This window comes from Scyliorhinus torazame, chromosome 19 (assembly GCF_047496885.1).
Source record: "Scyliorhinus torazame isolate Kashiwa2021f chromosome 19, sScyTor2.1, whole genome shotgun sequence".
NCBI lineage: Eukaryota > Metazoa > Chordata > Chondrichthyes > Carcharhiniformes > Scyliorhinidae > Scyliorhinus > Scyliorhinus torazame.
The window spans coordinates 94232216-94257696 of record NC_092725.1 but is presented as its reverse complement, the minus strand read 5'-3'; the positions used below and the strand labels follow the sequence as shown (position 1 = coordinate 94257696).

Here is a 25481-nt window from a genome sequence, read left to right as displayed (position 1 = left end):
TCCCCTCCCCCCCACCCCTCCCCTCCCCCCCACCCCTCCCCTCTCTTCCCCCCCCACCCCTCCCCTCTCTTCCCCCCCCACCCCTCCCCTCTCTTCCCCCCCCACCCCTCCCCTCTCTTCCCCCCCCACCCCTCCCCTCGCCCCCCCCCACCCCTCCCCTCGCCCCCCCCCACCCCTCCCCTCTCTTCCCCCCCACCCCTCCCCTCTCCCCCCCCCACCCCTCCCCTCTCTCCCCCCCCCACCCCTCCCCTCTCTTCCCCCCACCCCTCCCCTCTCTTCCCCCCACCCCTCCCCTCTCTTCCCCCCCCACCCCTCCCCCTCCCCTCTTCCCCCCCCTCCCCTCTCTTCCCCCCCCACCCCACCCCTCTCTTCCCCCCCACCCCCACCCCTCTCTTCCCCCCACCCCCCCCCTCTCTTCCCCCCCACCCCACCCCCTCTCTTTCCCCCCCCACCCCCTCTCTTTCCCCCCCCCACCCCCTCTCTTTCCCCCCCCCCACCCCTCTCTTTCCCCCCCCCCCACCCCTCTCCCTGCTGATGCTTACTCCTCTGCAAAGAAGTCAATGAATGGCTGCCACCTTCGGGCGAACCCTATTAGCGAACCTCTCAAGGCGAACTCGACTCTCTCTTGGCCAAGAAAGCTCGCCATGTCCGATAGCCCCTGAGGGCTGAGGTATGGCTTTGAGTCCCTCCATGCTAACAGTATTCGTCGCCGGGCTACCAGGGAAGCAAAGGCCAGAACGTCAGCCTCCCTCTCTTCCTGGACTCCCGGGTCCGCCGAAACCCCAAAGATTGCCACCTCAGAACATGTGTACATGGTCAGCCGACCCTCCGGCGCATCTAGCATACTTGTCCGCCAGCCCGAAGAATGTGCTCATCCGGGCTACCGTCATGTGGGCCCGGTGCACGAACTTAAACTGGATCAGGCTGAGCCTGCGCATGTTGCGGTCGTATTTACTCTGCTCAGATACCGTCCTCCATCTCTCCCCCGAGCTCCTCCTCCCACTTAAGCTTCAGGTCCTCGGTCTGCGTATCCTCAGCTCCCATTAGTTCCTTGTAGACGTCTGAAACTCTAACCTCTCCCACAGAAACTACCCTGTCCTGCCTCCCCTTTGGCAGGAGACTTGGGAAGGACGGCACCAGTCGGCGTACAAAATCCCACACCTGTAAGTATCTAAAGTCGTTCCCTCTCGCCAGCCCAAACCTCTCCTCCAGCGCCCTCATGCTCGGAAAACTCCTTCCCAGGAACAGATCCCCCATCCTCACAATCCCCGCCCTCCTCCACAGTCGATACCCCCCGTCCATGTTCCCTGGGGCAAATCGGTGGTTGCCGCAGATTGGGGCCACACCGATGTTCTTACCTCCCCTGCATGCCTCCTCCATTGGTCCAAAGCCGAAGAGCCGCCACCACCATCGGGCTGGTGGAGTACCGTGCCGGCGAAAGCGGCAGAGGCGCCGTAACCAGGGCTGCGAAGCTAGTGCCCCTGCACAAAGCAGCCTCCATCCGCTCCCAAACCTACCCCGCACCCACCATCCATTTCCTTATCATCGCTCTGTTGGCCGCCCAGCAATAGTTGCTCAAATTTGGCAACGCCAGCCCCCCTTCTCCTCTGTTCCTTTCAAGCATCACCCTCTTCACCCACGGAGACTTCCTTGCCCATACAAATCCCAGAATAATTTTATTCAGCCTCTTAAGAAGGACCGCGGATAAAGATGGGGAGATACTGAAAAACAAACAAGAACCACGGGAGAATCATCATCTTAAGTCTGCACCCTCCCCGCCAATGACAGCGGGAGCGCATCCCACCTCCGGACCTCCTCCCTCATTCCACCAGTCGGGACAGGTTGAACATATGCAGCTTGCCCCAGTCCCGTGCCACCTGAATCCCCAAATATCGGAAACTCTCCCCACTAGCCTGAAGGCAACCCCTTCAGCCTACTCTCCTGCCCCTCGCCTGAATTATAAACAACTCGCTCTCAGCCATGTTCAGTTTGTATCTGGAGAACCCGGCCAAATTCCCGCAGAGTTGCCATAATACTGTCTATCCCCACCATTGGGTCCGATACGTATAACAGCAAATCATCTGCGTATAGCGAGACTATGTTCCACTCCCCCCCCCCCCCCGGATCAGCCCTTTCCAGCCCCTAGAAGCTCTCAGTGCAATTGCCAGCGGCTCTATGGCCAGCGCAAACAGCAGTGGGGAGAGAGGGCAGCCCTGTCTTGTCCCACGGTGCAATCTAAGTAGTCCGATGTCATCCTGTTCGTCCTTACACTTGCCCTAGCCTAACCCAGTCGATGAACCCTGCCCCGAACCCGAACCGTCCTAGTACCTCACACAGATAATCCCACTCGACCCGGTCAAAAGCCTTTTCAGCATCCATGGCTACCACTATCTCTACTTCCCTACTCTCCGGGGGCATCATAATCCCATTGAGCAGCTGCCTTAGGTTGGCCACCAGCAGCCTCCCCTTTACAAACCCGGTTTGGTCCTCCACAATTACATCCGGTACTCAGTCCTCAATTCTGGTAGCCAAAATCTTGGCCAGTAACTTGGCATCTACGTTGATCAAAGAGATCGGCCTGTATGACCCACAGGCCTCCGGGTCCTTATCCCGTTTCAGAATGAGCGAGATGGTGGCCTGCGATATCGTCGGGGGTAAACTCCCTCTGTCTCTTGCCTCGTTCAAGACCCTGACCAGCACCGGCCCCACTAGCCCCGTAAATTTTTGTTAAACTCCACCGGGTACCCGTACGGACCTGGGGCTTTACCTGACTGCATGACCTTCAGGTCCCCCAATACCTCTTTGATCCTGACCAGGGCCCCCAGTCCGTCCACCAAACCCCACCCCACTCTTGGGAAGGTCAGTCCGTCCAGGAATCGCCTCATCCCCCTCGGTCCCCCGAGTGGTTCCGAATGTGGACATGGGAGTAGTACGAGAACTCCCTCGCCATCGGCCGGCCAAATCTCCACGGATCTGCTCCCCCCATTTGCCCCATGAACCCTCTCAGTTCCTTTGAGCTGGAAATGTTAACTGTTTCTCTGTCCATAGATGTTGCCAAATCTGATGTGCATCTCCAGCATTTTCACGTGATGGTTTGTGACTTGTCAAATTGCCACGCTTACATTTTTAGCATTAATATTTAGCAATCAAAAACTTATAGTTATATAACACCTTCATCATAGTAAAGTGTCTCCGGTCACTCCATAGGAACAATCATCAAACCAAGTACAATACCAAGCCACATGGGGATATTAGGACAGACATACGCATTAGGAGCAGGTCACTTGGCCCCTCGAGCCTGCTCAACAAGTGACCAGTGTGCTTTAGCCGTTAGCAAAAAAGGTAGTTTTAAGGGGTTTATATTTCTATTGGCAAATATTAGAAATAAGGTATAGTTTTAAGTGTGTTTAATGTAATGTTTCTGTGCCTAGAAGGACGATGCGAGATTCACTCTATCAAAAGGCTGTGGATGTTGGGGACTAACTAACATTTTCAAGACTGAGACTGACAGTTTTTTTATTAGGTAACAAAGGAGCAAAACTCAGGGGGCATAGGTTTAAGGTCCATGGGGCAAAATTTTGAGATGTGCGAGGCAGGTTTTCTTACGCAGAGGGTGGCGAGTGCCTGGAACTTGTTGCCAGGGAGGTTGCGGAAGCAGATACATTAACGGCGTTCAAAAGGCATCTTGACAGAAACATGATAGGATGGGTACAGAGGGATACGGCACAAGGAAGTGCTCAGGATTTTGGCAAAGGTTAACATCATGACCGGTGCAGGTTCGGAGGGCCGAAGGGCCTGTGTTGTATTGTTTTTCATGCTTTGAATTTGAGGCACACACTCAGTTGAATGGCCTCTTTCTGCTCCCAAGTTATGTGGGAAGCAATCCCAAAAAACTAAGCAGTTTGATGTCAACAACTGCTTTCTTTTTGAAAGGGTTATCAACAGCCTGATTAAGTTTACAATAATCAAAAGTGGAAAAAGTACTCCCTTGTCCACAAGAACTCAACCCTTTTAAGTAGTGAAAAGGAAAAATGATATTTACAACAGCAACTTGCTTTCGTTATACTTTACAATAGTAAAACACTCCCAAGGTTCACAAAAGTGTAATCAAGACAAAAATAAGAGACCAAGCCAAAGGATTCCCGTTGTAGAATCCATTAGGTGACGAGTGAGTTAAACATTGAAAACCAGTTAGTTAATATAGTGCTTTGGAAGGGAAAGGAAATGTGCAATCCCCTACCAGCCATGACAGAACAAACATTTAGGTGTTGGATTTATTTTCAGAAGTGTTCGGCCGGGCAGTAAATGAAAGATTGAGGGGATAAATTGGATCCATTATTGCACAATGGATTTAGGAGTAAGACAATCTTTTTCAACATCATTCACCAATGAATCAATGTACATCCCAGATGTTAATTGTCAGCAGCAGTTCTTGTTACCCTATATGTCACATCAGGCAATCATATTTTAACAACATAGAGCATCAAGCATCTTAGAGCAGGGGCATTCAAACTGCAGGTTGAGGCGGTGTGAATCGAGCACTCAAACACGAGGCAATTTGGCCCTATCGCCAGGTTGGGCTTGTTCATGTTTTTTGGCCTCCCAGGTCGAAAAAGATCATTTTAAGCATTGCTGACTTAATGGCAGATAAATTGTATATAGGGGTCAATCACGCGCAGGAAATGTTACCATGGGCTAGGGGAAAGAGAGACAAGGCCGCGACAGGAGCTGCGCCAGAGGGGGCGGAGCGGGCTGTGGAAAGGCGGGAAGGGGAACGAAGGAATGCATATGGATTGGGAGACTCCCACACGGGGAGGTCAATGGGACGGCGGTGGAAGCCGGGGGTCAGCAGGCGTCAGCTGACTTACGGAAGTGACATGGGGGGAGCAAAAAAGCTAGACAGGGGTCTAGCGGGGGGGGGGGGGGGGTTGCTGCTGCACTGGCCGAAAGGGAATGGGACACAGAAGAGGTGGTCGGGACGGGGGTCCCCCCTCTGGGGGACTGGAGGGTGAGGGAGGCGTTGTCACGGGACTGGCCCAGGAAAGGAGATGGCTAGTCAGCGGGGCGTTTGGGGGGTGGGGGGGGGGGGGGGGGGGGTGAGAGCCCCTCCAATCCGGCTGTTAACGTGGAATGTGAGGGGCCTGAATGGGCCGGTGAAGAGGGCTCGAGTGTTCGCGCACTTAAAGGGACTGAAGGCGGACGTGGCCATGCTCCAAGAGACACACCTGAAGGTGGTGGACCAGGTCAGGCTAAGAAAGGGATGGGTAGGACAGGTATTCCACTCGGGACTGGACGCAAAGAATAGAGGGGTGGCAATATTGGTGGGAAAGCGGGTGTCATTTGAGGCCAAGACTATTGTAGCGGACAATGGAGGGCGATATGTAATGGTGAGCGGTAGGCTGCAAGGGGCGTGGGTGGTGTTGGTAAACGTATACGCCCCAAACTGGGATGATGCAGGATTCATGAAGCGCATGTTGGGGGCGCATTCCGGACCTGGAGATAGGAGGCCTGATAATGGGAGGGGACTTCAATACAGTGTTGGATCCAGCACTGGACCGCTCCAAATCAAGGACTGGAAAGAGGCCGGCGGCGGCCAAGATACTTAGGGGGTTTATGGATCAGATGGGGGGAGTGGACCCATGGCGGTTTGCAAGGCTGCAGGCCAGGGAATTTTCTTTCTTCTCCCATGTACACAAAGCCTACTCCCGGATAGATTTCTTTGTTCTGGGTAGGGCGCTCATCCCGAGGGTGGAGGGGACGGAGTATTCGGCTATAGCCGTTTCGGACCATGCCCCGCACTGTGTGGAACTGGAGCTGGGAGAGGAGAGGAACCAACGCCCATTGTGGCGGCTGGATGTGGGACTGCTGGCGGACGAGGTGGTGTGTGGGAAGGTGAAGGGGGTGTATCGAAAGGTACTTGGAGGCCAACGACAACGGGGGAGGTGCAGGTGGGGGTGGTATGGGAGGCGGTTGAAGGCAGTGATCAGGGGGAGAGCTAATTTCCATTAGGGCTCATAGGGAGAAGACAAAGGGTATGGAAAGGGAGAGGTTAGTGGGGGAGATTTTGGAGGAGAGGACAGGAGATACGCAGAGGCCCCGGGGGAAAGATTACTTGGGGAAAGACGACGGCTTCAGACGGAGTTTGACCTGTTAACCACAGGGAAGGCAGAGGCACAGTGGAGGAAAGCACAGGGGATCGACCTACGAGTATGGGGAAAAAGGCTAGTCGGATGCTGTCACACCAGCTCCGTAAGAGGATGGCAGCGAGGGAAATAGGGGGAGTCAAAGATGGGAAGGGGAGCCACGGTTCGGAGTGCGACAAAAATAAACGAGGTATTCAAGGCCTTTTATGAGGAGCTGTACAGATCCCAGCCCCCAGCGGGGGAAGAGGGGATGAGACGTTTCCTAGATCAGCTGAGATTCCCGAAGGTGGAGGAGGCTGGTTTGGGGGCACCAATTGGGTTGGAGGAGCTGAGCAAGGGTTTGGGGAGCATGCAGGCGGGGAAGGCCCCGGGACCGGACAGATTCCCCGGTGGGATTTCTACAGGAAGTACGCAGACCTGTTGGCCCCACTACTGGTGAGGACCTTTAATGAGGCAAGAGAGGGAGGGGACCCCTGCCCCCGACAATGTCGGAAGCGACAATTTCTTTGATCCTAAAGCAGGACAAGGACCCACTGCAATGTGGGATCGTACAGACTGATCTCGCTCCTCAATGTGGATGCAAAGTTGCTGGCAAAAGTGCTGGCCACGAGGATCGAGGACGGTGTCTCGGGGGTTATCCACGAGGACCAGACGGGATTTGTAAAGGGCAGGCAACTAAACACCAATGTGCAGCAGCTCTTAAACGTGATAATGATGCCATCGGAGGAGGGAGAGGCGGAGATAGTGGCAGCTATGGACGTGGAGAAGGCCTTTGACCGAGTAGAGTGAGAGTACCTCTGGGTTGTGCTGCGTAGGTTTGGGTTCGGGGTAGGGTTTATCAACTGGGTTAAACTCCTTTACAGAGCCCCGATGACGTGTGTAGTGACGAACCGGCGGAGGTCGGAGTACTTTCGACTGTACCGAGGGACGAGGCAGGGGTGCCCCTGTCGCCCCTGTTGTTCGCATTGGCGATCGAACCATTGGCCATGTCATTGAGGGAGTCTAATAAATGGAGGGGGGTGGTCCGAGGGGGAGAAGAGCATCGGGTGCCGCTATATGCGGATGACCTGTTGCTGTACGTGGCGGATCCAATGGAGGGGATGGTGGAGGTCATGCAGACTCTTAGGGAGTTTGGGGAGTTTTCGGGCTACAAGCTCAATGTAGGGAAGAGTGAGCTCTTTGTATTACAGGCGGGGGACCAAGAAAGAGGGATAGGGGACCTACCGCTGAGGAGGGCGGAGGGGAGCTTTCGGTATCTGGGGATCCAGATAGCCAGGAGTTGGGGGACACTACATAAACTGAATCTGACGAGGTTGGTGGAGCAAATGGAGGAGGATTTCAAAAGATGGGACATGTTACCGCTCTCGCTGGCGGGTAGAGTGCAGTCGGTCAAAATGGTGGTCCTTCCGAGGTTTCTGTTTGTGTTTCAGTGTCTTCCCATCGTGATCACTAAGGCCTCTTTTAAGAGAGTAGGCAGGAGTATTATGGGGTTTGTGTGAGCGAATAAGACCCCGAGAGTAAGGAGAGGGTTCCTGGAACGCAGTAGGGACAGAGGAGGGTTGGCGCTGCCAAACCTGGGGAGCTACTACTGGGCAGCAAATGTGGCGATGATCCGCAAGTGGGTTATGGAGGGAGAGGGGGCGGCATGGAAGAGGATGGAGATGGCGTCCTGTAAAGGAACAAGCCTGGGGGCGTTGGTGACGGCACCGCTGCCGCTCTCGCCGACAAAGTATACCACGAGCCCAGTGGTGGCGGCAACGATAAGGATCTGGGGCCAGTGGAGACGGCACCGGGGTGCAATGGGAGCATCGGTGTGGTTCCCGATCAGGGGTAACCACCGGTTTGTCCCGGGGAAGATGGACGGGAGGGTTCCAGAGCTGGCATCGGGCGGGGATTAGAAGAATGGGGGACCTGTTCATCGACAGGACGTTTGCGAGCCTAGGGGCACTGGAGGAGAAGTTTGAGTTACCCCCGGGAAATGCCTTTAGATATATGCAGGTGAGGGCTTTTGTGAGGCGACAGGTGAGGGAATTCCCGTTGCTTCCGGCACAAGAAGTTCAAGATAGGGTGATCTCGGGTGTATGGGTCGGGGAGGGCAAGGTGTCGGAAATACACCAGGAGTTGAAAGAAGACAGGGAAGCACTGGTAGAAGAGTTGAAGGGTAAATGGGAGGAGGAGCTGGGGGAGGAGATCGAGGAAGGTCTGTGGGCTGATGCCCTAGGTAGGGTTAATTCCTCCTCCTCGTGTGCCAGGCTAAGCCTGATACAATTTAAGGTGGTCCACAGAGCGCACTTGACGGGGGCGAGGTTGAGTAGGTTCTTTGGGGTAGAGGACAGATGTGGAAGGTGCTCGGGGAGCCCGGCGAACCATGTCCATATGTTTTGGTCATGCTCGGCACTGGAGGGGTTCTGGAGAGGAGTGGCGGGAGCAATATCTCAGGTGGTGAAAGTCCGGGTCAAGCCAAGCTGGGGGCTAGCAATATTTGGAGTAGTGGACGAACCGGGAGTGCAGGAGGCGAAAGAGGCTGGCATTCTGGCCTTTGCTTCCCTAGTAGCCCGGCGAAGGATCTTGCTAATGTGGAAGGAGGCGAAGCCCCCCCAGCCTGGAGGCCTGGATAAATGATATGGCTGGGTTCATAAAGTTGGAGAGGATTAAGTTCGCCTCGAGAGGGTCTGTGCAGGGGTTCTACAGGCGTTGGCAACCGTTCCTAGACTATCTCGCGGAGCGTTAGAGGAAGGTCGGTCAGCAGCAGCAGCCTTGAAATGTGTTAAAAAACTTTAATAAATATATTTTTTTTAAGAAAAGAAATATATTAACTTAAAGAAAATGTATATTTGCTGCAATCAATAGCTACATCACAGTGTGCCTCAGGACATAATTATACTCACTGGGTATTGTGGTGACAACTTCACCCACTTGTAGTTTGTAGAGTATTGTGGTCTTGCCTGCTCCATCCAGACCCAGGATCAATATTCTCATTTCCCGTGTCCCGAACAAGCCGGAAACCAAACTGGACAACCAGTTACCTGTAGTAATCAAGGGGTGGCATCAACATGAGGTGGCACGCTTGATATTTGCAGCAGGAGAATATGAACAAATTTCAATGAAAAATTAACTTTTTTGAGTTTAACAGATTATTGCCACAGCTCCCATTTACAGTGGTTGGTAGCACAGTGGTTAGCACTGTTGCTTCACAGCTCCAGGGTCCCAGGTTAGATTCCCGCTTGGGTCACTGCGCAGAGTCTGCACGTTCTCCCAGTGTCTGCGTGGGTTTCCTCCGGGTGCTCCAGTTTCCTCCCACAAGTCGCAAAAGACGTACTTGTTAGGTGAATTGGACATTCTGAATTCTCCCTCAGTGTAGAGGCTTTTCACAGTAACTTCATTGCATTGTTAATGTAAGCCTACTTGTGACACTAATAAGGATTACTGTAATTGCTCTAGATACATCTTTTATTCCTTTACCTATCCCACTGATATTTCCTTTTAACTTTCAACCCTTTTGTCACTTAATCATTCCTGCACCTCCACCCCATCACAGATCAACCCTTTTTTTGGCCTTTTCTTGCCCCTCCCACCTCTCTCCCTCCACCCCACGACTCACCCTGAAGACGACCCCACCTATCCAGGCAGGCCTACCCCCAGTATCTCATCTGCACCCGCCCCCCAAAAGCTTACCGCCAGTCTCTCACCCCACTCCACGGGAGGATGACTCTCCATCTCTTCTACTACCCCCAACCCCTCCCCAGTCTCCACCCCTGCCCTCGCTTCCTTCGGGCGACATCCGCCTCCTTCTTTCCCCCCCCCCCAATCCAAGGCCTACCAAGAGCTGCAGCCCCTCCCCAGGCCTAACCCTCGTCTACTCTCGCCCTTCCTCCCCCTCCCCACCCCCCCCATCTCAGTCCCACCCTCCCCCACTGAGACTTCCATCAGTCTCTCTTGCCCCTCCAACGGCCTAGCCACCAGCTCTCAGCCACCGCGCAATTAAAAGGCTACCCCCCCCATCTCCACTCCCCCAATTAAGGCTACCCCCCCTTTAAGGCTATCCCCAGCAATCCCTCACCCCCCCCCCCGAAGCAATGTAAGGCTACCCAAGCCTCCCCCCCGCCCCAAGCCCTGTAAGGCTACCCCAGCCTTACCCTGCCCCAATTAAGGCTAGTGTTAGATTTCACCCCCACCCCACTTATGGCTACCACCCGTTTCTTCCCCCCCCCCCCAAAGCCCTGTAAGGCTACCCCAGCCTTACCCTGCCCCAATTAAGGCTACAGTTGGATTTCACCCCCACCCCACTTATGGCTACCGCCAGTTTCTCTTCCCCCCCCCCCGCCCTATGGTTACCCTGAGTCTCTCCTCCCCCACCCCCTCACGACATAGGGCTACCCCCAGGCTTGCTTCCCCCACTTGAGGGCGACTGGGGGTAGGATGGATTGGGGGTAGGCTCTCTACGTACCCCCACCCCCCTCAGGACTACCCAGAGTCTCTTTCCCCTTCACCCACGTCAGGCCTACCCCCACGAGTCTCTCTCACCCCCTTAGGGTGACCGACACATAGTTCCCAGCCCGACTTCGGGCAAACAACCCTCAATTCCATTCCCCTCCCACTAGGGCAAACAGCCCCCAGACTGCCCCCCCCCCTTACAGCAAACAACCCCCAGTGCCCACCCCTTAGGGCAAACAACCCACGGTTCTCCCCCCCCCCTTTGGGCAAACAACCCCCAGCTTCTCCCCCCCCCTTTGGGCAAACAACCCCCAGCTTCCCCCCCCCCCCACCCCCAGGGCAAACAACCCCCAGTTTCTCTCCCCCCCCCCCCCCTTAGGGCAAACAACCCCCAGTCCTCTCCCCCCCCCCCCCTAACAGCAAACAACCCCCAGTGCCCACCCCTTAGGGCAAACAACTCCCGGTTCTTCCCCCCCTTAGGGCAAACAACCCCCATTTCCCCCCCCCCCCTTAGGGCAAACAACCCCCAGTCCCCCCCCTTAGGACAAACAGTCCCAGTCTCCCCCCCCCCCCCCCCTTAGGGCAAACCACCCCAGTCCCCCCCCCCCAACCAGGGCAAATAACCCCAGTCCCCCCCTCCCCCTTGGGGCAAACAACCCCCTTAGGGCAAACAACTGCCAGTCTCTCCCCCCCCCCCCCCCCCTAGGGCAAACAACCCCCAGCGCGCACCCCCCCCCCCTTCGGGCAAATAACCCCCAGTCCCCCACTCTTTGGCAAACAACCCCCAGTCCCCCACCCCTTAGGGTAAACAACCCCCAGTCCCCCCCCCCAGGGCAAACAACCCCCAGTTCTCCCCCACCTTAGGGCAAACAACCCCCAGTCCCCCTCCCCTTAGGGCAAAGAACCCCCAGTTTCCCCTCCCCCCTTAGGGCAAACAACCCCCAGTTCTCCCCCACGTTAGGGCAAACAAGCCCCAGTTCTCCCCCACCTTAGGGCAAACAACCTCCATTCTCCCCCACCTTAGGGCAACCCCCAATTCTTCCTACCACCACCCCCCCACCCTGCCACCTCACCTTCAGTCAACCACCAATTCTTTGTACCACCCCCCAAACCCAAACCCTTAGGGCGACGCCCCACCTCTCTTCCTCCTGCTTGGTACAACCCTCAGTGTCTTTGTGTCCCCCTCCCCTCCTTAGGGTGACCCTTAATCTCTGCCCACTCCTTACCACCTTCCACCCCACCTTGGTGACCCCCAATTTCTATTCCCCCACCCTACCATGGCAAGACCCAGTCCTGCCCCCGGCCTCCAGCCCCACCCACCCCAACCCCAGCCCCACCCATCCCCACATCCCACCCCCCACCAGCCCCGCCCCACCCCCCTGCCCCCCCAACCCCTGCCCCCCTCCTCGCCCCCTGCCCCACCCCTCCTCGCCCCCTGCCCCGCCCCCCTGCCCCACCCGCCCCCCTCCCCGCCCCCCCTCACCCCCCCGCCCGCCCCCCCGCCCGCCCCCCCTCATCCTCGCCCCCCCGCCCGCCCCCCTCACCCCCCTCCCCGCCCCCCCTCGCCCCCCTCCTCCTCACCCCCCCCGCCCGCCCCCCCTCATCCTCGCCCCCCCGCCCGCCCCCCCTCATCCTCGCCCCCCCGCCCGCCCCCCCTCACCCCCCTCCCCGCCCCCCCCTCACCCCCCTCCCCTCACCCCCCTCCTCCTCGCCCCCCCCTCACCCCCCTCCTCCTCGCCCCCCCTCACCCCCCTCGCCCCCCCCGCCCCGCCCCTCCTCGCCCCCCGCCCCGCCCCTCCTCGCCCCCCCCGCCCCGCCCCTCCTCACCCCCCCCACCCCGCCCCTCCTCGCCCCCCCCACCCCGCCCCTCCTCGCCCCCCCGCCCCGCCCCTCCTCGCCCCCCCACCCCGCCCCTCCTCGCCCCCCCCGCCCCGCCCCTCCTCGCCCCCCCCACCCCGCCCCTCCTCGCCCCCCCCGCCCCGCCCCTCCTCGCCCCCCCCATCCCGCCCCTCCAGTCCCGCCCCCCCAGTCCCGCCCCTCCAGTCCCGCCCCCCCTGTCCCGCCCCTCCAGTCCCGCCCCCCCTGTCCCACCCCTCCTCACCCCCCCAGTCCCACCCCTCCTCACCCCCCCCCAGTCCCACCCCTCCTCACCCCCCCCCAGTCCCACCCCTCCTCACCCCCCCCCAGTCCCACCCCTCCTCACCCCCCCCAGTCCCACCCCTCCTCACCCCCCCCCAGTCCCACCCCTCCTCACCCCCCCCCAGTCCCACCCCTCCTCACCCCCCCCCAGTCCCACCCCTCCTCACCCCCCCCCAGTCCCACCCCTCCTCACCCCCCCCCAGTCCCACCCCTCCTCACCCCCCCCCAGTCCCACCCCTCCTCACCCCCCCCAGTCCCACCCCTCCTCACCCAGGCAACCACCAATCTCTCCGCCTCCCCCCGGGTTGACCAACGGACTCCTTCCTCCCCTTTCCCCCTCAGGGCAACCGTCAGCTACCGTCAGCTACCCTCCTTCCCCCCCCCGCGAACGGTTTCACCCTTTAGGACAACCGACCCGCAGTCTCCACTCGCCTTAGGCCTCCCCCCCTTTCCCCACACTCACCCATCCCGATCCCGGCCCTGATGCCGCTCCGACGTGGCCGTGGACTGCAGACTGCGCGCGCACCTCCTGATAAACCGACCCGTGACCCCGGGCAGCAGATTCGCGCCTCGGCATGGCCGGAAATTAAGACTCTGTGACTCTTTAAACTCCATTTTTTAAATGCCCGGCTTTTTCTATGTACCCATATTCACTGCAGCTAAGTTACTGAACATGTTTAATTTAAAGTCAACCATCAGCCGATTCGTCAGCGCCTAGTGTCAGGTGATCCAGTTTGACTGTTTGATCCTCATCGCCCTCGTTGGCGGACCGCCCGCGGCGTTGCTGCTGTGCAGAGCGGCTGTCGGGTTCGTTTAGAGCAAGAGCGGGAAGAAGTTATTCAATCTGCACCATTTGTTTTCACCAATAAAAAACGGGAAATCAGATCTGGCAGCATCATTGCTATTTGCAGAGTTGAGTTTTCATGTTCTAAATCTTGCATCAAAACATTAATTCCATATTTTTACAATTCTGTTTCAGATCCCGAATGTCCACAATTATAAAGGCTAGACAAAACATTGCTGAATAAATCATATTCAAATCTTAACATTGGCCATTTCTCTGCAAACCTGCTGAGTATTTCAAACAATGGAGCGATCTGCTTGGACTGTAGGCAGAACAACACCCTTCACTGTACCTCAGTACACGTGCCAATAAATCAAAGTCTAATCTAACCTGTTTCCTTTCAGATTTCCGACATCAACAGTATCTTGATTTTATTCGAAAATATCTTGCATTTATGTAGCTTCTTAGAACAACTGCAGGATGTCCAAATTTATTTTCAGTCAAAATGGAAGCTTTCTATTTTATGTTGTAAGTACACCATCCATGCAACATCAATTATGGTGAGAGTGTAATTGTGGTTGTGACAAGTTTACCTATAAACTCACATTAGAAATAATTCTAAACATAGGAATTACGATGGAAATATTTGGCATTAAGTACAGCAGAAATAAGTTTTAAAAATGTATACAAATAGGCAATCAGAAAAGCAGCATCCCAGTAAAGGTGAAAACGAGTCAAGGGAATGCTCCTTTACATTGTTGGAGGAAGTGAAGAGCAGATTTGCCAGAAACTTGGGCGCGATCTTCCAGCTTCGTTACACTCACATGAAGTGTAACGAGGCCGGTGAGTAGCGGGAGAGGCCAAAAACGGGAACCGCACCAGGCGCCAAACAGTTTGCAATGCAATCGGCCTGTTCTCGTATGCAAATTCAGAATCTCGTCGTAGCATAGCGAGAAACCAATTATCAGCACTTAACCCCATTTCCATACAATTAACGCGAGTCACCAGTCATCCATCAGTCTCCTGTCATTTACCGGCCTTCCCAGCAAAAGCTCATGCTGGCGCCGATTAGTACTTTTTAAAAATGTGAAGGGCTTCTGTGGGGAGCCAAGGAGGTGAGTCCCGACTGGGACAAGCTCCGCAGTGCCTCGGCCATTCCCATGTGAGAGCGGGACATTTGGATTTGGATTTGTTTATTGTCACGAGTACCGAGGTACAATGAAAAGTATTTTTATGCGAGCAGCTCAACAGATCATTAAGTACATGGAAAGAAAAGGGAATAAAAGTGGAAGTGAAAATATTCACAAATAGACGTTTGAGTGAGTAAAGAAGCGATTTATTAATTTTCAGAATTCTGGGAGAAAGGCCTTTGACCCCCATGGTCTGCAGCACCCTTTCTCGCCTGAGCTGAGGTCGCACTAGATTAATATACAGAAGGGAAGCGGAATTAGTTTCCATTCACATTTACTTATACCCAATTAATTCTGTTTGCGTCACAAATTCATAACATGCATCTTCAATGCCATAAATGGCTACAAGTTAGCTCCTATAGCCTCTAATTGGCAGTTTGTGTCTCGTTACATAGATAACGGTCACATACAGCCACGTTGAACATGTCCTTCCTAATTCCTTGCTAGTTCCTTAATTTGGGGCCCTTTGTCAGTTAGCTAAGTAGCTAACAATACCGACATTGGGCAAGATTGCTGACGGCTAATTGTCTCTCCGGATGCAGCTTGTGGTTCACTTGTTTTACACAAAGCTTTACTTCAGCAGCAGACACTGATAATAACATAGGGTCAAGAACATTGACAGAGTCCATTTTATATCAGGCGGCATCCATGTTGTATCTTCTGTAGTCCGTTCGGAATTCTACCTCTTCAAAAGAAAACACATAATAGGGCAACACAAGGTATACAATGTAACTAAATAAGCACCTGCATCGGATGAAGCATACAGTGGTGATGCGTAAATGAGGTCAGTCCATAAGAGGGTCATTCAGGAGTCTGGTAACAGCGGGGAAGAAGCTGTTTTTGAGTCTGTTTGTGCGTGTTCTCATATTTCTGTATCTCCTGCCCGATGGAAGAAGTTGGAAGAGTGAGTAAGCCGAGTGGGAGGGGTCTTTGATTATGCTGCCCGCTTTCCCCAGGCAGCGGGAGGTGTAGATGGAGTCAATGGATGGGAGGCAGGTTTGTGTGATGGACTGGGCGGTGTTCACGACTCTCTGAAGTTTCTTGCTGTCCTGGGCCGAGCAGTTGCCATACCAGGCTGTGATGCAGCCAGATAGGATGCTTTCTATGGTGCATCTGTAAAAGTTGGTAAGAGTTAATGTGGACATGCCAAATTTCCTTAGTTTCCTGAGGAAGTATAGGCGCTGTTGTACTTTCTTGGTGGTAGCGTCGACGTGGGTGGACCAGGACAGATTTTTGGAGATGTGCACCCCTAGGAATTTGAAACTGCTAACCATCTCCACCTCGGCCCCGTTGATGCTGACAGGGGTGTGTACAGTACTTTGCTCCTTGAAGTCAATGACCAGCTGTTTAGTTTTGCTGGCATTGAGAGAGAGATATTGTCGCTGCACCACTCCACTAGGTTCTAGGACATATCCACTAGGGCATATCCCGCAGAGCCCCATTAAAGTCGGCCTGGTACTGGGTGACATCCCCCAATGTGGCAGACATACTGCCAAGACCCTCAGCCATGGCAGTCACCGAATGCGTGATACCTTGGACACCTTCATTCATGGTGCTGATGTCATGCACCAGGCTCTCCACTGCGGTCGCCACCCTAGCAGTGTTGGTCTCGGTGCCACTCATTGCCGGTGCCATCTCCTGTGCCCGTAGCCTCTGGGACTCCTAAAATCAGCTATGGATCTGCTTGAGTGACGTTGTCATCTTCCTCTGAAGGTTCAGGTTGGTCCCTATCATCCCCGGGTAACTCTGTTCCAGAAGCTCAGCATCAGGCTAGGACCCAGTTGGGTCCAGTGATCCAGCAGACCTCCAACTGCTGTCTCGCCTAGGGGTTCCTGCCTCCACCAGATGTACATCAGCAGCAGTGTGGTGCTCACCAGATTGTGCCCCATAAGCCTGTCCACTAACATTTCCCACCGAGGTTTGTGTATCTGTGCTGGTGGAGGGTGGGGATGCAGCTGTGCCGCGACTATAACAGTTGCATCTGTTATGGGTCATGGTTTAGAAAACTCCAATGTATATCATGGAGTTCACCTAATCTACAACTGTTTATCGATTTTGATTACGATGAGCACAAGGGCCTGCCTTTCAACAGAGGCCTTAAGTACTTTTAATCAAAAACAAACTTTATTCTACAAATTTAGTTCACATTTTTATCAACACACACAGTAACAGTAAGCATTTTTATCAACTACAAACATAAATACCCCATGTACCTACAGTAATCTATGTATTACCCTTAATAAATTCCTCCCTTTAACTGTTCCAATTTAATAACAAGATCCCATAAACCAGAAACCCCTTTTCAAAGGTATGGGCCAACACACAGCACTCTTACTATCTTTAAGACTTGGTATGGATACACCTGTTTACTTTCCAAAGCAGCAGGTTTGAATTCCTTCCAGAAAACAGTTATCACTTTTAAATTATCAAGTAATCTGGAAACAGCTTTAAAATTGAAGATAGAGAGATACTTCTTTCCAACCTGTGCAATAGAAAACCAGGTCAAACTGAAAGCAAAAGTAAAACTCAGAGCCACAACCTAGCTCTACCCTCACAATGACAACACGGAAGCCATGTGATAAGACAAAAAGATTTCTTAAAGGGACGCTCCCATGACACAACTTGGCAGCTCTCCGGGGAGGTGTTCTCCCCGGAGTCAGGAGAGGCGGAAGCCTGAAATGGTCCGACGCCATTGTCTACTGGATCTGCGGGGGAATGGACATGTGGTCAACGGGAGGGATAGGTCAGTCATAAGGCAATCACTACTCACATTTGACAGATCCTCCGGGTGGAGCCTGGTGGCCCCTCATCTCTGCGGTGTCTGCCAGCCTCCATGTTGGTGACTGCCCTGTCCTCAACCACACCAGTCACTTCCAGGGCCCATCTCCTCGAAGGAGGTTAGGATTCTCAAGTCCGGTACCCCACTGCCAGTCTGGGCCCTCTCCCAGAGATTATGGGAGAGCTTTTCTTGAGAGGACACAGAGAGGGCGTCGTTAGCGACATGTGTGGTTCACAGTTGAAGGGGCGGGTGTGAAGAGAGGGTTGGGGGTCGCCTGGGGGAATGCTCTTCACGAAGCTGGATGCCTCCAAGGGGTTTTAGCAAATACAGCTGGACGCGTCCAGTCGAAGGTTGTGCTCATTTAACACCCCGTTCGGTTGCTACTGTTACAACCGGATGCCCTTTGGCATCATCTCCGCCTCGGAAGTGTTCTACCGCATAATGGAGCAAATGATGGAGGACATCGAAGGGGTGCGAGTGTCCATCAACGATATCATTATTTTTTCCACAACTCCTCAGGAGCACATCGATCGCCTCAAGCGGGTGTTCCACAGGATCCACGAGAATGGCCTCCGACTCAATAGAGCCAAATGCTCGTTCGATCAAGGAGAAATAAAGTTCCTTGGTGACCATATTTCGCAGTTCGGTGTGCGGCCAGATGCAGACAAGGTGGCTGCGATCAAAGCCATGAAGACCCTGGAGGACAAGAAGGAGGCCCTCTGCTTCCTAGGGATGGTCAATTTCCTTGGGAAGTTTATCCCCAACCTCGCATCACATACCAAGCTCTCCGCAACCTTGTCAAAAAAACTACGGACTTCCAGTGGCTCCCCGCTCATGAGCAAGAGTGGCGTGAGCTCAGAGCGAAACTCACCAAGGCCCCGGTACTGGCAGTTTTCAACTCCGCCAAGGAGACCAAGATCTCCATTGACGTGAGCCAGGCTGGCATTGGGGCAGTACTCCTCCAGCGGGACGAATCCTCGTCCTGGGTCCCAGTCGCATATGCCTCTAGAGCCATGACGCCTACTGAGCAACGATATGCTCAGATTGAAAAAGAATGCCTGGGCCTCCTCACAGGGATTGACAAATTCCATGATTACATATATGGACTCCCCAAATTCATGGTCGAGACAGACCACAGGCCATTGGTTCACATCATACAAAAATACCTCAGTGATATTGAGGTAGCACGGTAGCACGTGGGCAGCACGGTAGCATAGTGGTTAGCACAATTGCTTCACAGCTCCAGGGTCCCAGGTTCGATTCCCCGCTGGGTCACTGTCTGTGCGGAGTCTGCACGTTCTCCCCGTGTGTGTGTGAGTTTCCTCCGGGTGCTCCGGTTTCCTCCCACAGTCCAAAGGTGTGCAGGTTAGGTGGATTGGCCATGATAAATTGCTCTTAGTGTCCAAAATTGCCCTTAGTGTTGGTTGAGTGGGGTTACTGGGTTATGGGGCTAGGGTGGTGTGGGCTTGAGTAGAGTGCTCTTTCCAAGAGCCGGTGCAGACTCGATGGGCTGAATGGCCTCTTTCTGCCCTGTAAATTCTATATGACGCCATGGCTACAACGTATCCTCCTCAAACTCCGCCGCTATGATTTCGACCTGGCCGACCTGGCTCATTGTGGCCGACACACTCTCTAGATCCATCACCACGCCGTGTGAGCAGTCGGACTTTGTCTGTCAGATAGACGCTCAGGTGAAGTTTTGTGCATCCAACTTTCCGGTCATTGATGAAAGGGTCGTGCAAATTCGTCAGGAGACGGCCAGGGATCCTTTACTCCAGCGGGTGATGCGACATCTCACGGAGGGCTGGCAAAAGGGGCAGTGCCCCCAGTTTTATAATATAAAGGATGATCTAGCGGTGGTGGACGGCATATTAATGAAGCTGGACAGGATAGTAATCCCACAGAGCATGCGAGAGCTGGTGCTCGGCCAAATCCATGAGGGTCACCTGGGGGTCGAAAAGTGTCGCCGTCGAGCCCATGAGCCCATGAGAGGCAGTATATTGGCCAGGCATCAGTCAGGATATCGCCAACACGGTCCTCAGTTGCCCAACATGGCAAAGGTTCCAGCCGGCTCAGCCCAAAGAGACTACAGCTGCATGAACTAGTGTTCTCCCCATGGTCCAAAATTGGTATTGCCCTCTTTCATGCAAAGGGCCGAGACTATGTCCTCCGCGTGGACTACTTTTCCAACTACCCCGAGGTGGTCAGATTGACTGACCTCACATCAGCAACGGTCATCAAGGCATGCAAAGACATGGCATTCCACTTACAATTATGACTGATAATGGCCCTTGTTTCTTCAGCCAGGAGTGGACGGATTTTGCCCGGCGGTACAATTTCCCGCATGTCACTTCAATCCCCCACTACCCTCAGTCGAATGGGAAGGCTGAGAAGGGGGTCCACATTGTTAAAAGACTGTTGTGCAAAGCTGCTGACTCGGGTTCAGATTTTAACCTCGCGCTGTTAGCCTTTTGGGCGACTCCTTTGTCCGCTGGCCTGTCCCCTGCACAGCTGCTGATGAACCGCACACTATGGACGATGGTGCCGGCTATCCACATCCCGGACCTTGACAATTTTCCGGTCTTGCAGAGGATGCAACTTTCTCGGGATCAATGCAAGTCAGCGTACGACGCCCACGCCACAGGTCAACCTGCTCTGGCTCCTGCTGACCGAGTTCGTGTTCAGCTACCTGACGGTGGCTGGTGTGCCACGGCTGTGGTGGTTAAGCAAGCACCGAGATCGTTCCTCGTTCACATGCAGGATGGCTCCTTTCTTCGGCGTAATAGGCGGGCACTGCGGCTACTTCCACGCCCGCCACCTGAACGTGATGTCCCGCCTCGCATGTTAGTTCCTCAGGACGCACCTTTCCACGAGGCCACCGATCTGCCAGTTCTTTCACCAACCTCTACATTGGAGGCAGTTCCGCCTGTTCCAGTGCAGGTGGCCCCTGCCCCACCCTTGAGGCGGTCAACCAGAACTCGGCGCCCGCCACAGAGACAAAATTTATACACTGAATGTTGCATTACCTTGTGATCAGTTTACACATCTGTACATATCGTTTCATTCTAATTTGTTATCTGCCCTCTATCTGCACTAGACACCTTCCCATGTGAATATGAAATGAAATGAAATGAAATTAAAATCGCTTATTGTCACAAGTAGGCTTCAAATGAAGTTACTGTGAAAAGCCCCTAGTCGCCACATTCCGGCGCCTGTTCGGGGAGGCTGTTACGGGAATCGAACCGTGCTGCTGGCCTGCTTTCAAAGCCAGCGATTTAACATACTTTGAATATAGTCAGGCTCCTGTACACGCACACACTCACTATTTATTGACCCACACACATTTTTATTAAGAAAGAAAAAAGGGGGGGAGATGTCATAATATACACACAGGTATATGATGGTGCACAGACAGGCAGTGATTGACACACAGGATGACCAGTGAACACACAGAACACAGCAGTAAATCACCAGACAGGACACGACCACTAGAAAGCCAGTGCGGACTAGTTTTCCTGCTCTCTTGGGATCCAGCCTCTGAGACAGTCAGAGCCCATGAGCAGCAACTAGAACATACACCATGTGGTAGTAAGACAGTCTGGTCAGGTTAGCCTCAGGTCTCCAGTCAAGTCAGCATAGTGTCAACCCACAGCTAAAGTATGTATGATAGTTAAGAGTTCAATAAAATCAAGTTGCATTCCTTCAAGTGTTGGAAGCCTGTCTCTCTCACTGCTGCAGCAAACGCAGTCCTCGCAGACCCGGCATACCCAACACATCAACGTCAGCATCCCCGAATCTTGGGGCTGGTTTCCTCGGCGCCATTGTTGCTAGCTGGCTGGGGTTGGCTGAGCAAGTGCAGCTTAAGTGCTGCTCGACGTTGTTAGCGGGGGGCTGGCGAGCGCGGTCCCGGTGAATCAGCTGGTGAGCCGGCATTTGGGGTGGGAAGCCTGTGAGACCTCATTAAGTGGACTAATTAGCGTTGAATGCTGTTGCTGGCCTCACTGGGCCCTGCGCGGGCAACTCGCGGCAAATCCCGCTCGCTACAGCACTTGGGAAATGTTTCCAGAGAATCACACCCCTTGTCTCCTATGGTTGAATTATGAAATTAAACAAACTGGTGTTGTATTTCTGGTGGAGGGGACATGGCCTAAAAATTAGGGCCAGGTCTTTCAGGAATGAAGTTAAGGAACATTTCTTCACAAAAAAAGATGGCAGAAGTTTTTAACTCACTCCGGCGAAAAGCAGATGTTGCCAAATAAATTATTGATTTTAAACATGAGATTGATTTATAATGGTATTAGAGGATAGAGTAAACATCAAATAAAATGAAGTGAGATTACAGATCACCCATGATTTCATTGAATGGCATAACAGACTTCATAGGACCAAATAACCTCCTCCTCTTCCTATGTTCTCTGAAACCTCTTCAACATTTGCAAGCAACTATGAGGGACCCAGAGAAATTCCCTCTATAATTCACTCCCAACCCTCTGTTCTTAAAAATGCTCTTTGAGACCTATCTCTTCGACCAAGCGTCTAGTCACCTGTCTTAATATGCGACTTGATGTCAAATCATCGTCTGATTAAGATCTTGTGAAGCATCTCAAAAAAAATCTAAGATAAAAGTAAGCACTTTGGCAAGAAATTTGGAAGATAGATTTCATGTTGGCTTTTATTGCAAGGGAACTGAATCACAGAATTGGTACTGCACAGAAGGAGGCCTTTTGACTCATTGCGCCTGCACTGATTCTCCAAACGAACATTGTGCCACTCCCCTGCCTTTTCCCCATATCCCTGCCCACTGCTTCTATTCAAATAATCATCTAATGTGCTCTTGAATGCTTTGATCAAATCTACCTCCAACACACTTCCAGGCAGTACATTCCTGATAGAACCATACGTGTGAAAAAGCTTTTTCTCACGTCACATTTGCTTCTTTTTCAAATCACCTTAAATCTGTTCCCTCTCATTCTTGATCCTTTTATGAGTGGGAACAGTTTCTCCCTATTTACTCTGTCCAGCCCCCTCATGATTTTCAACGTCCCTATCAAATATTCTCTCAGTCTTCTTCTGTCCAAGATAACAGTCCCAATCTCTCTAATCTATTCTCATTACTAAAGTTTCCCATCCCTGGAACCATTCTTGTAAACATTTTCTGTACTCTCTCCAATGTATTCACATCTTTCCTATAGTGTGGCACCCAGAATTGTACACAATACTCTTTTTGAGGTCTAATTAGTACAAGAACAAGAAAACCTTGTTATAATTATATGGGGCTTTGTTGAAGCCGCAACTGGAATATTGTGCACAGTTTTGGCCACCATATCTAAGGAAAGATAAACTTGCATCGGAGGCAGTATATCAACGGTTCATTAGATTGTCTCTTGGGATGAGATGGTTGTACTATGATGATAGGCTGAGTAAATTGTGTCTATATTTTGTGGAGAATAGGAGGTGATTGCATTGAAACATATGTGATTTTGAATGAGGTTAATAGGGTAATCATTGAGATGTTGTTTCCCTGGGTTGTGTAATTAAAACAAGAGGTGACAGGCTCCAGATAAGGTGTCAAGCATTTAGTGCTGAGAAATATTAGGAGAAATAATTTCACTCAAAGGGTTGTGAATCTTTGGAATTCTCTATCCTAGATCGTTGTGGATGCTCCATTATTGAGTGTAGATAGATTTTGGATCCCTCAGGGAATCAAGGGATCTGGGGATCAGGCAGGTAAATGGAGTTGAGGCAGATGTCCAATCATGACCATATTGAATGGCAGAGCAAGTTGGAGGGGCTGAATGGTCTAATCTTGCTCCAATTTCTAATGTTCTTATATAAATAGAGGTTGATGTTGCCTGTTACAGTGGCAACAAATCTGTACGTTTCAGCACACTTTCTTCCAGTAGTCACAAGTTATTTGTGACTTGCTCCACGTAGCTATAGAAGGCATTTGCCTACTTTAAATTTACTTGGTTCACTTGTGATGTGAAATGTTTTGTGGCTTAAGAATGCATGCACCAAACTGACAGGCGTTGACCGTTTGGAGTGTCACTTATTAAAATAAACACATGCTAGTGTTCCTGAGGAAGAGCAAAGTACCCCTTTACTATAAAACAACTTCCCCACCTAAGAGTTACTTGTGTATGCATTTTCCCCTTTCAACTACTATAGAAATAAATTTGCTAAATCAATTGAGTTCAGTTTTTTGCCACTTCGACCAGCAGTGAACTGGGTGATAAATCAGACTTACTTCACCACCAGATCTGGGCAATTGTAATTGCCTTTAATTTCTGAACACCATCCTTGCTACGTCAAGATACAATTGTCTTTACAGACAAGGGAAGATTTTAAAAGCCAATCATTAGGTAAGGAAAAATTTTGCATGAATGATGCATTCTGGTCAGAAGAATGAGGAGAGGCAGCATGAACAAAACGATAAATGGGGTTGAGGAAGAGGCAGAAGTGTGGATTCGCTTACACACATCTTTAAAGGTGGTAGGACAGGTTGTTAAAGAAGCATACAGGATCCCTGACTTTGTAAATAGAAACAAAGAGTACAAAAGCTAGGACGTCATGGTGACGCTTTCTAAAACACAGGTTATGCACCAACTGAGCATTGTGTCCAATTCTGAGCAGCTGTGTGTGTGAAGGACATCAAGGTCTTAGAGAGGGTGCAAATAAGACTTACCAGGATGGTATCTGGAGACTTCATCAGTGTAGAGGCACTGGAAAATCTGGGACTGTTCTCTAGAGAGCAGAGAAGGCTAAGATGAGATTTATTAGAGGTGTTCAAAATCATGATGGGTTTTGATGGAGCAAATAAGGAGAAACTGTTTCCATGGCTGAAGGATCAGGGACTAGAGGGGCACATATTTAAGGTGATTAGTAAAAGAACCAGAGACGACATAAGGAAAATTAAATTACAAAGTGAACTGTCCTGATCTGAAATGTGCTGCCTGATAGGGTGGGAGAAGCAGTTGCAATCGTAAGTTTCAAAAGGGAATTGGATAAATACTTGGAAGGAGAAAGATTTACCAGGTTATGGGGAAAGAGCCAGGGAATGGTATTGATTGGATAGGTCTTTCAAAGGGACAACACAGACACGATGGGCCAAATGGCTTCCTTCTGTGCGGTATGAGTCTACTTAATGACACAGTGGGTCAGATTAATGGGCAGCACAGTAGCATTATGGATAGCACAATTGCTTCACAGCTCCAGGGTCCCAGGTTCGATTCCAGCTTGGGTCACTGTCTGTGCGGAGTCTGCACATCCTCCCCGTGTATGCGTGGGTTTCCTCCGGGTGCTCCGGTTTCCTCCCACAGTCCAAAGATGTGCAGGTTAGGTGGATTGGCCATGATAAATTGCCCTTAGTGTCCAAACATCGCCCTTAGTGTTGGGTGGGGTTACTGGGTTATGGGGATAGGGTGGAGGTGTTGACCTTGGGTAGGGTGCTCTTTTCAAGAGCCGGTGCAGACTCGATGGGCCGAATGGCTTCCTTCTGCACTGTAAATTCTATGATCTATGAATATAAATATGGGGCCTCCAGTAAAATTCACCATAATGCAGAAAAACAGATTACAACCACTGGAGCAGGTTAATTGAAGTGAATTATATTGTAATATGAGCTGCTTTATTATTAATTTGAGTATGTGAAAATCCCACTAGCTGATTTCGTCATGTATTTTAATACATGCTTGATTTATAATTGATGCGTGAGTGAGGAAAGCCCCAGGATGGCATGGGCTCTGAAAGACACTGTGGGGGTGAAATTGTTCTTGGGAGGGAGCCATCAGCTTTATGCCCCAGTGCAATTTCTGCAAAAGTTCATGGGAAAGGCAATGAGCTGCTGATTGTCTATCGCTACTGTCGCCCCTCACCCTCAGAAAGATCACTTTCACTCCCTGTCACTTACCTCAGAATATTGTTCATCTTGCTGAAATCTCCATCATAAAAAGCTTTTGCTTCCCCACCTGAAAGGCTGCCTTAGGTCCAATCGCTGAAGGCAGATTTGGACA

At 52.3% G+C, this 25481-nt stretch overlaps 1 protein-coding gene across 1 annotated transcript in view; it reads right to left on the bottom strand.

Annotated features, from left to right (window-relative positions):
• Positions 1 to 13291, bottom strand: part of arl1 (ADP-ribosylation factor-like 1) — a 51640-nt gene extending 38349 nt beyond the window's left edge. Inside the window, exons 1-2 of the mRNA XM_072484806.1 lie at positions 13180 to 13291; positions 9032 to 9169 (exon numbers count right to left, since the gene is read on the bottom strand). Of these exons, the coding sequence (XP_072340907.1) occupies positions 9032 to 9169; positions 13180 to 13183 (142 nt within the window). The 5' untranslated portion in view covers positions 13184 to 13291. The remainder of the gene's footprint in view (positions 1 to 9031; positions 9170 to 13179) is intronic.
• Positions 13292 to 25481: the final 12190 nt, after the last annotated feature.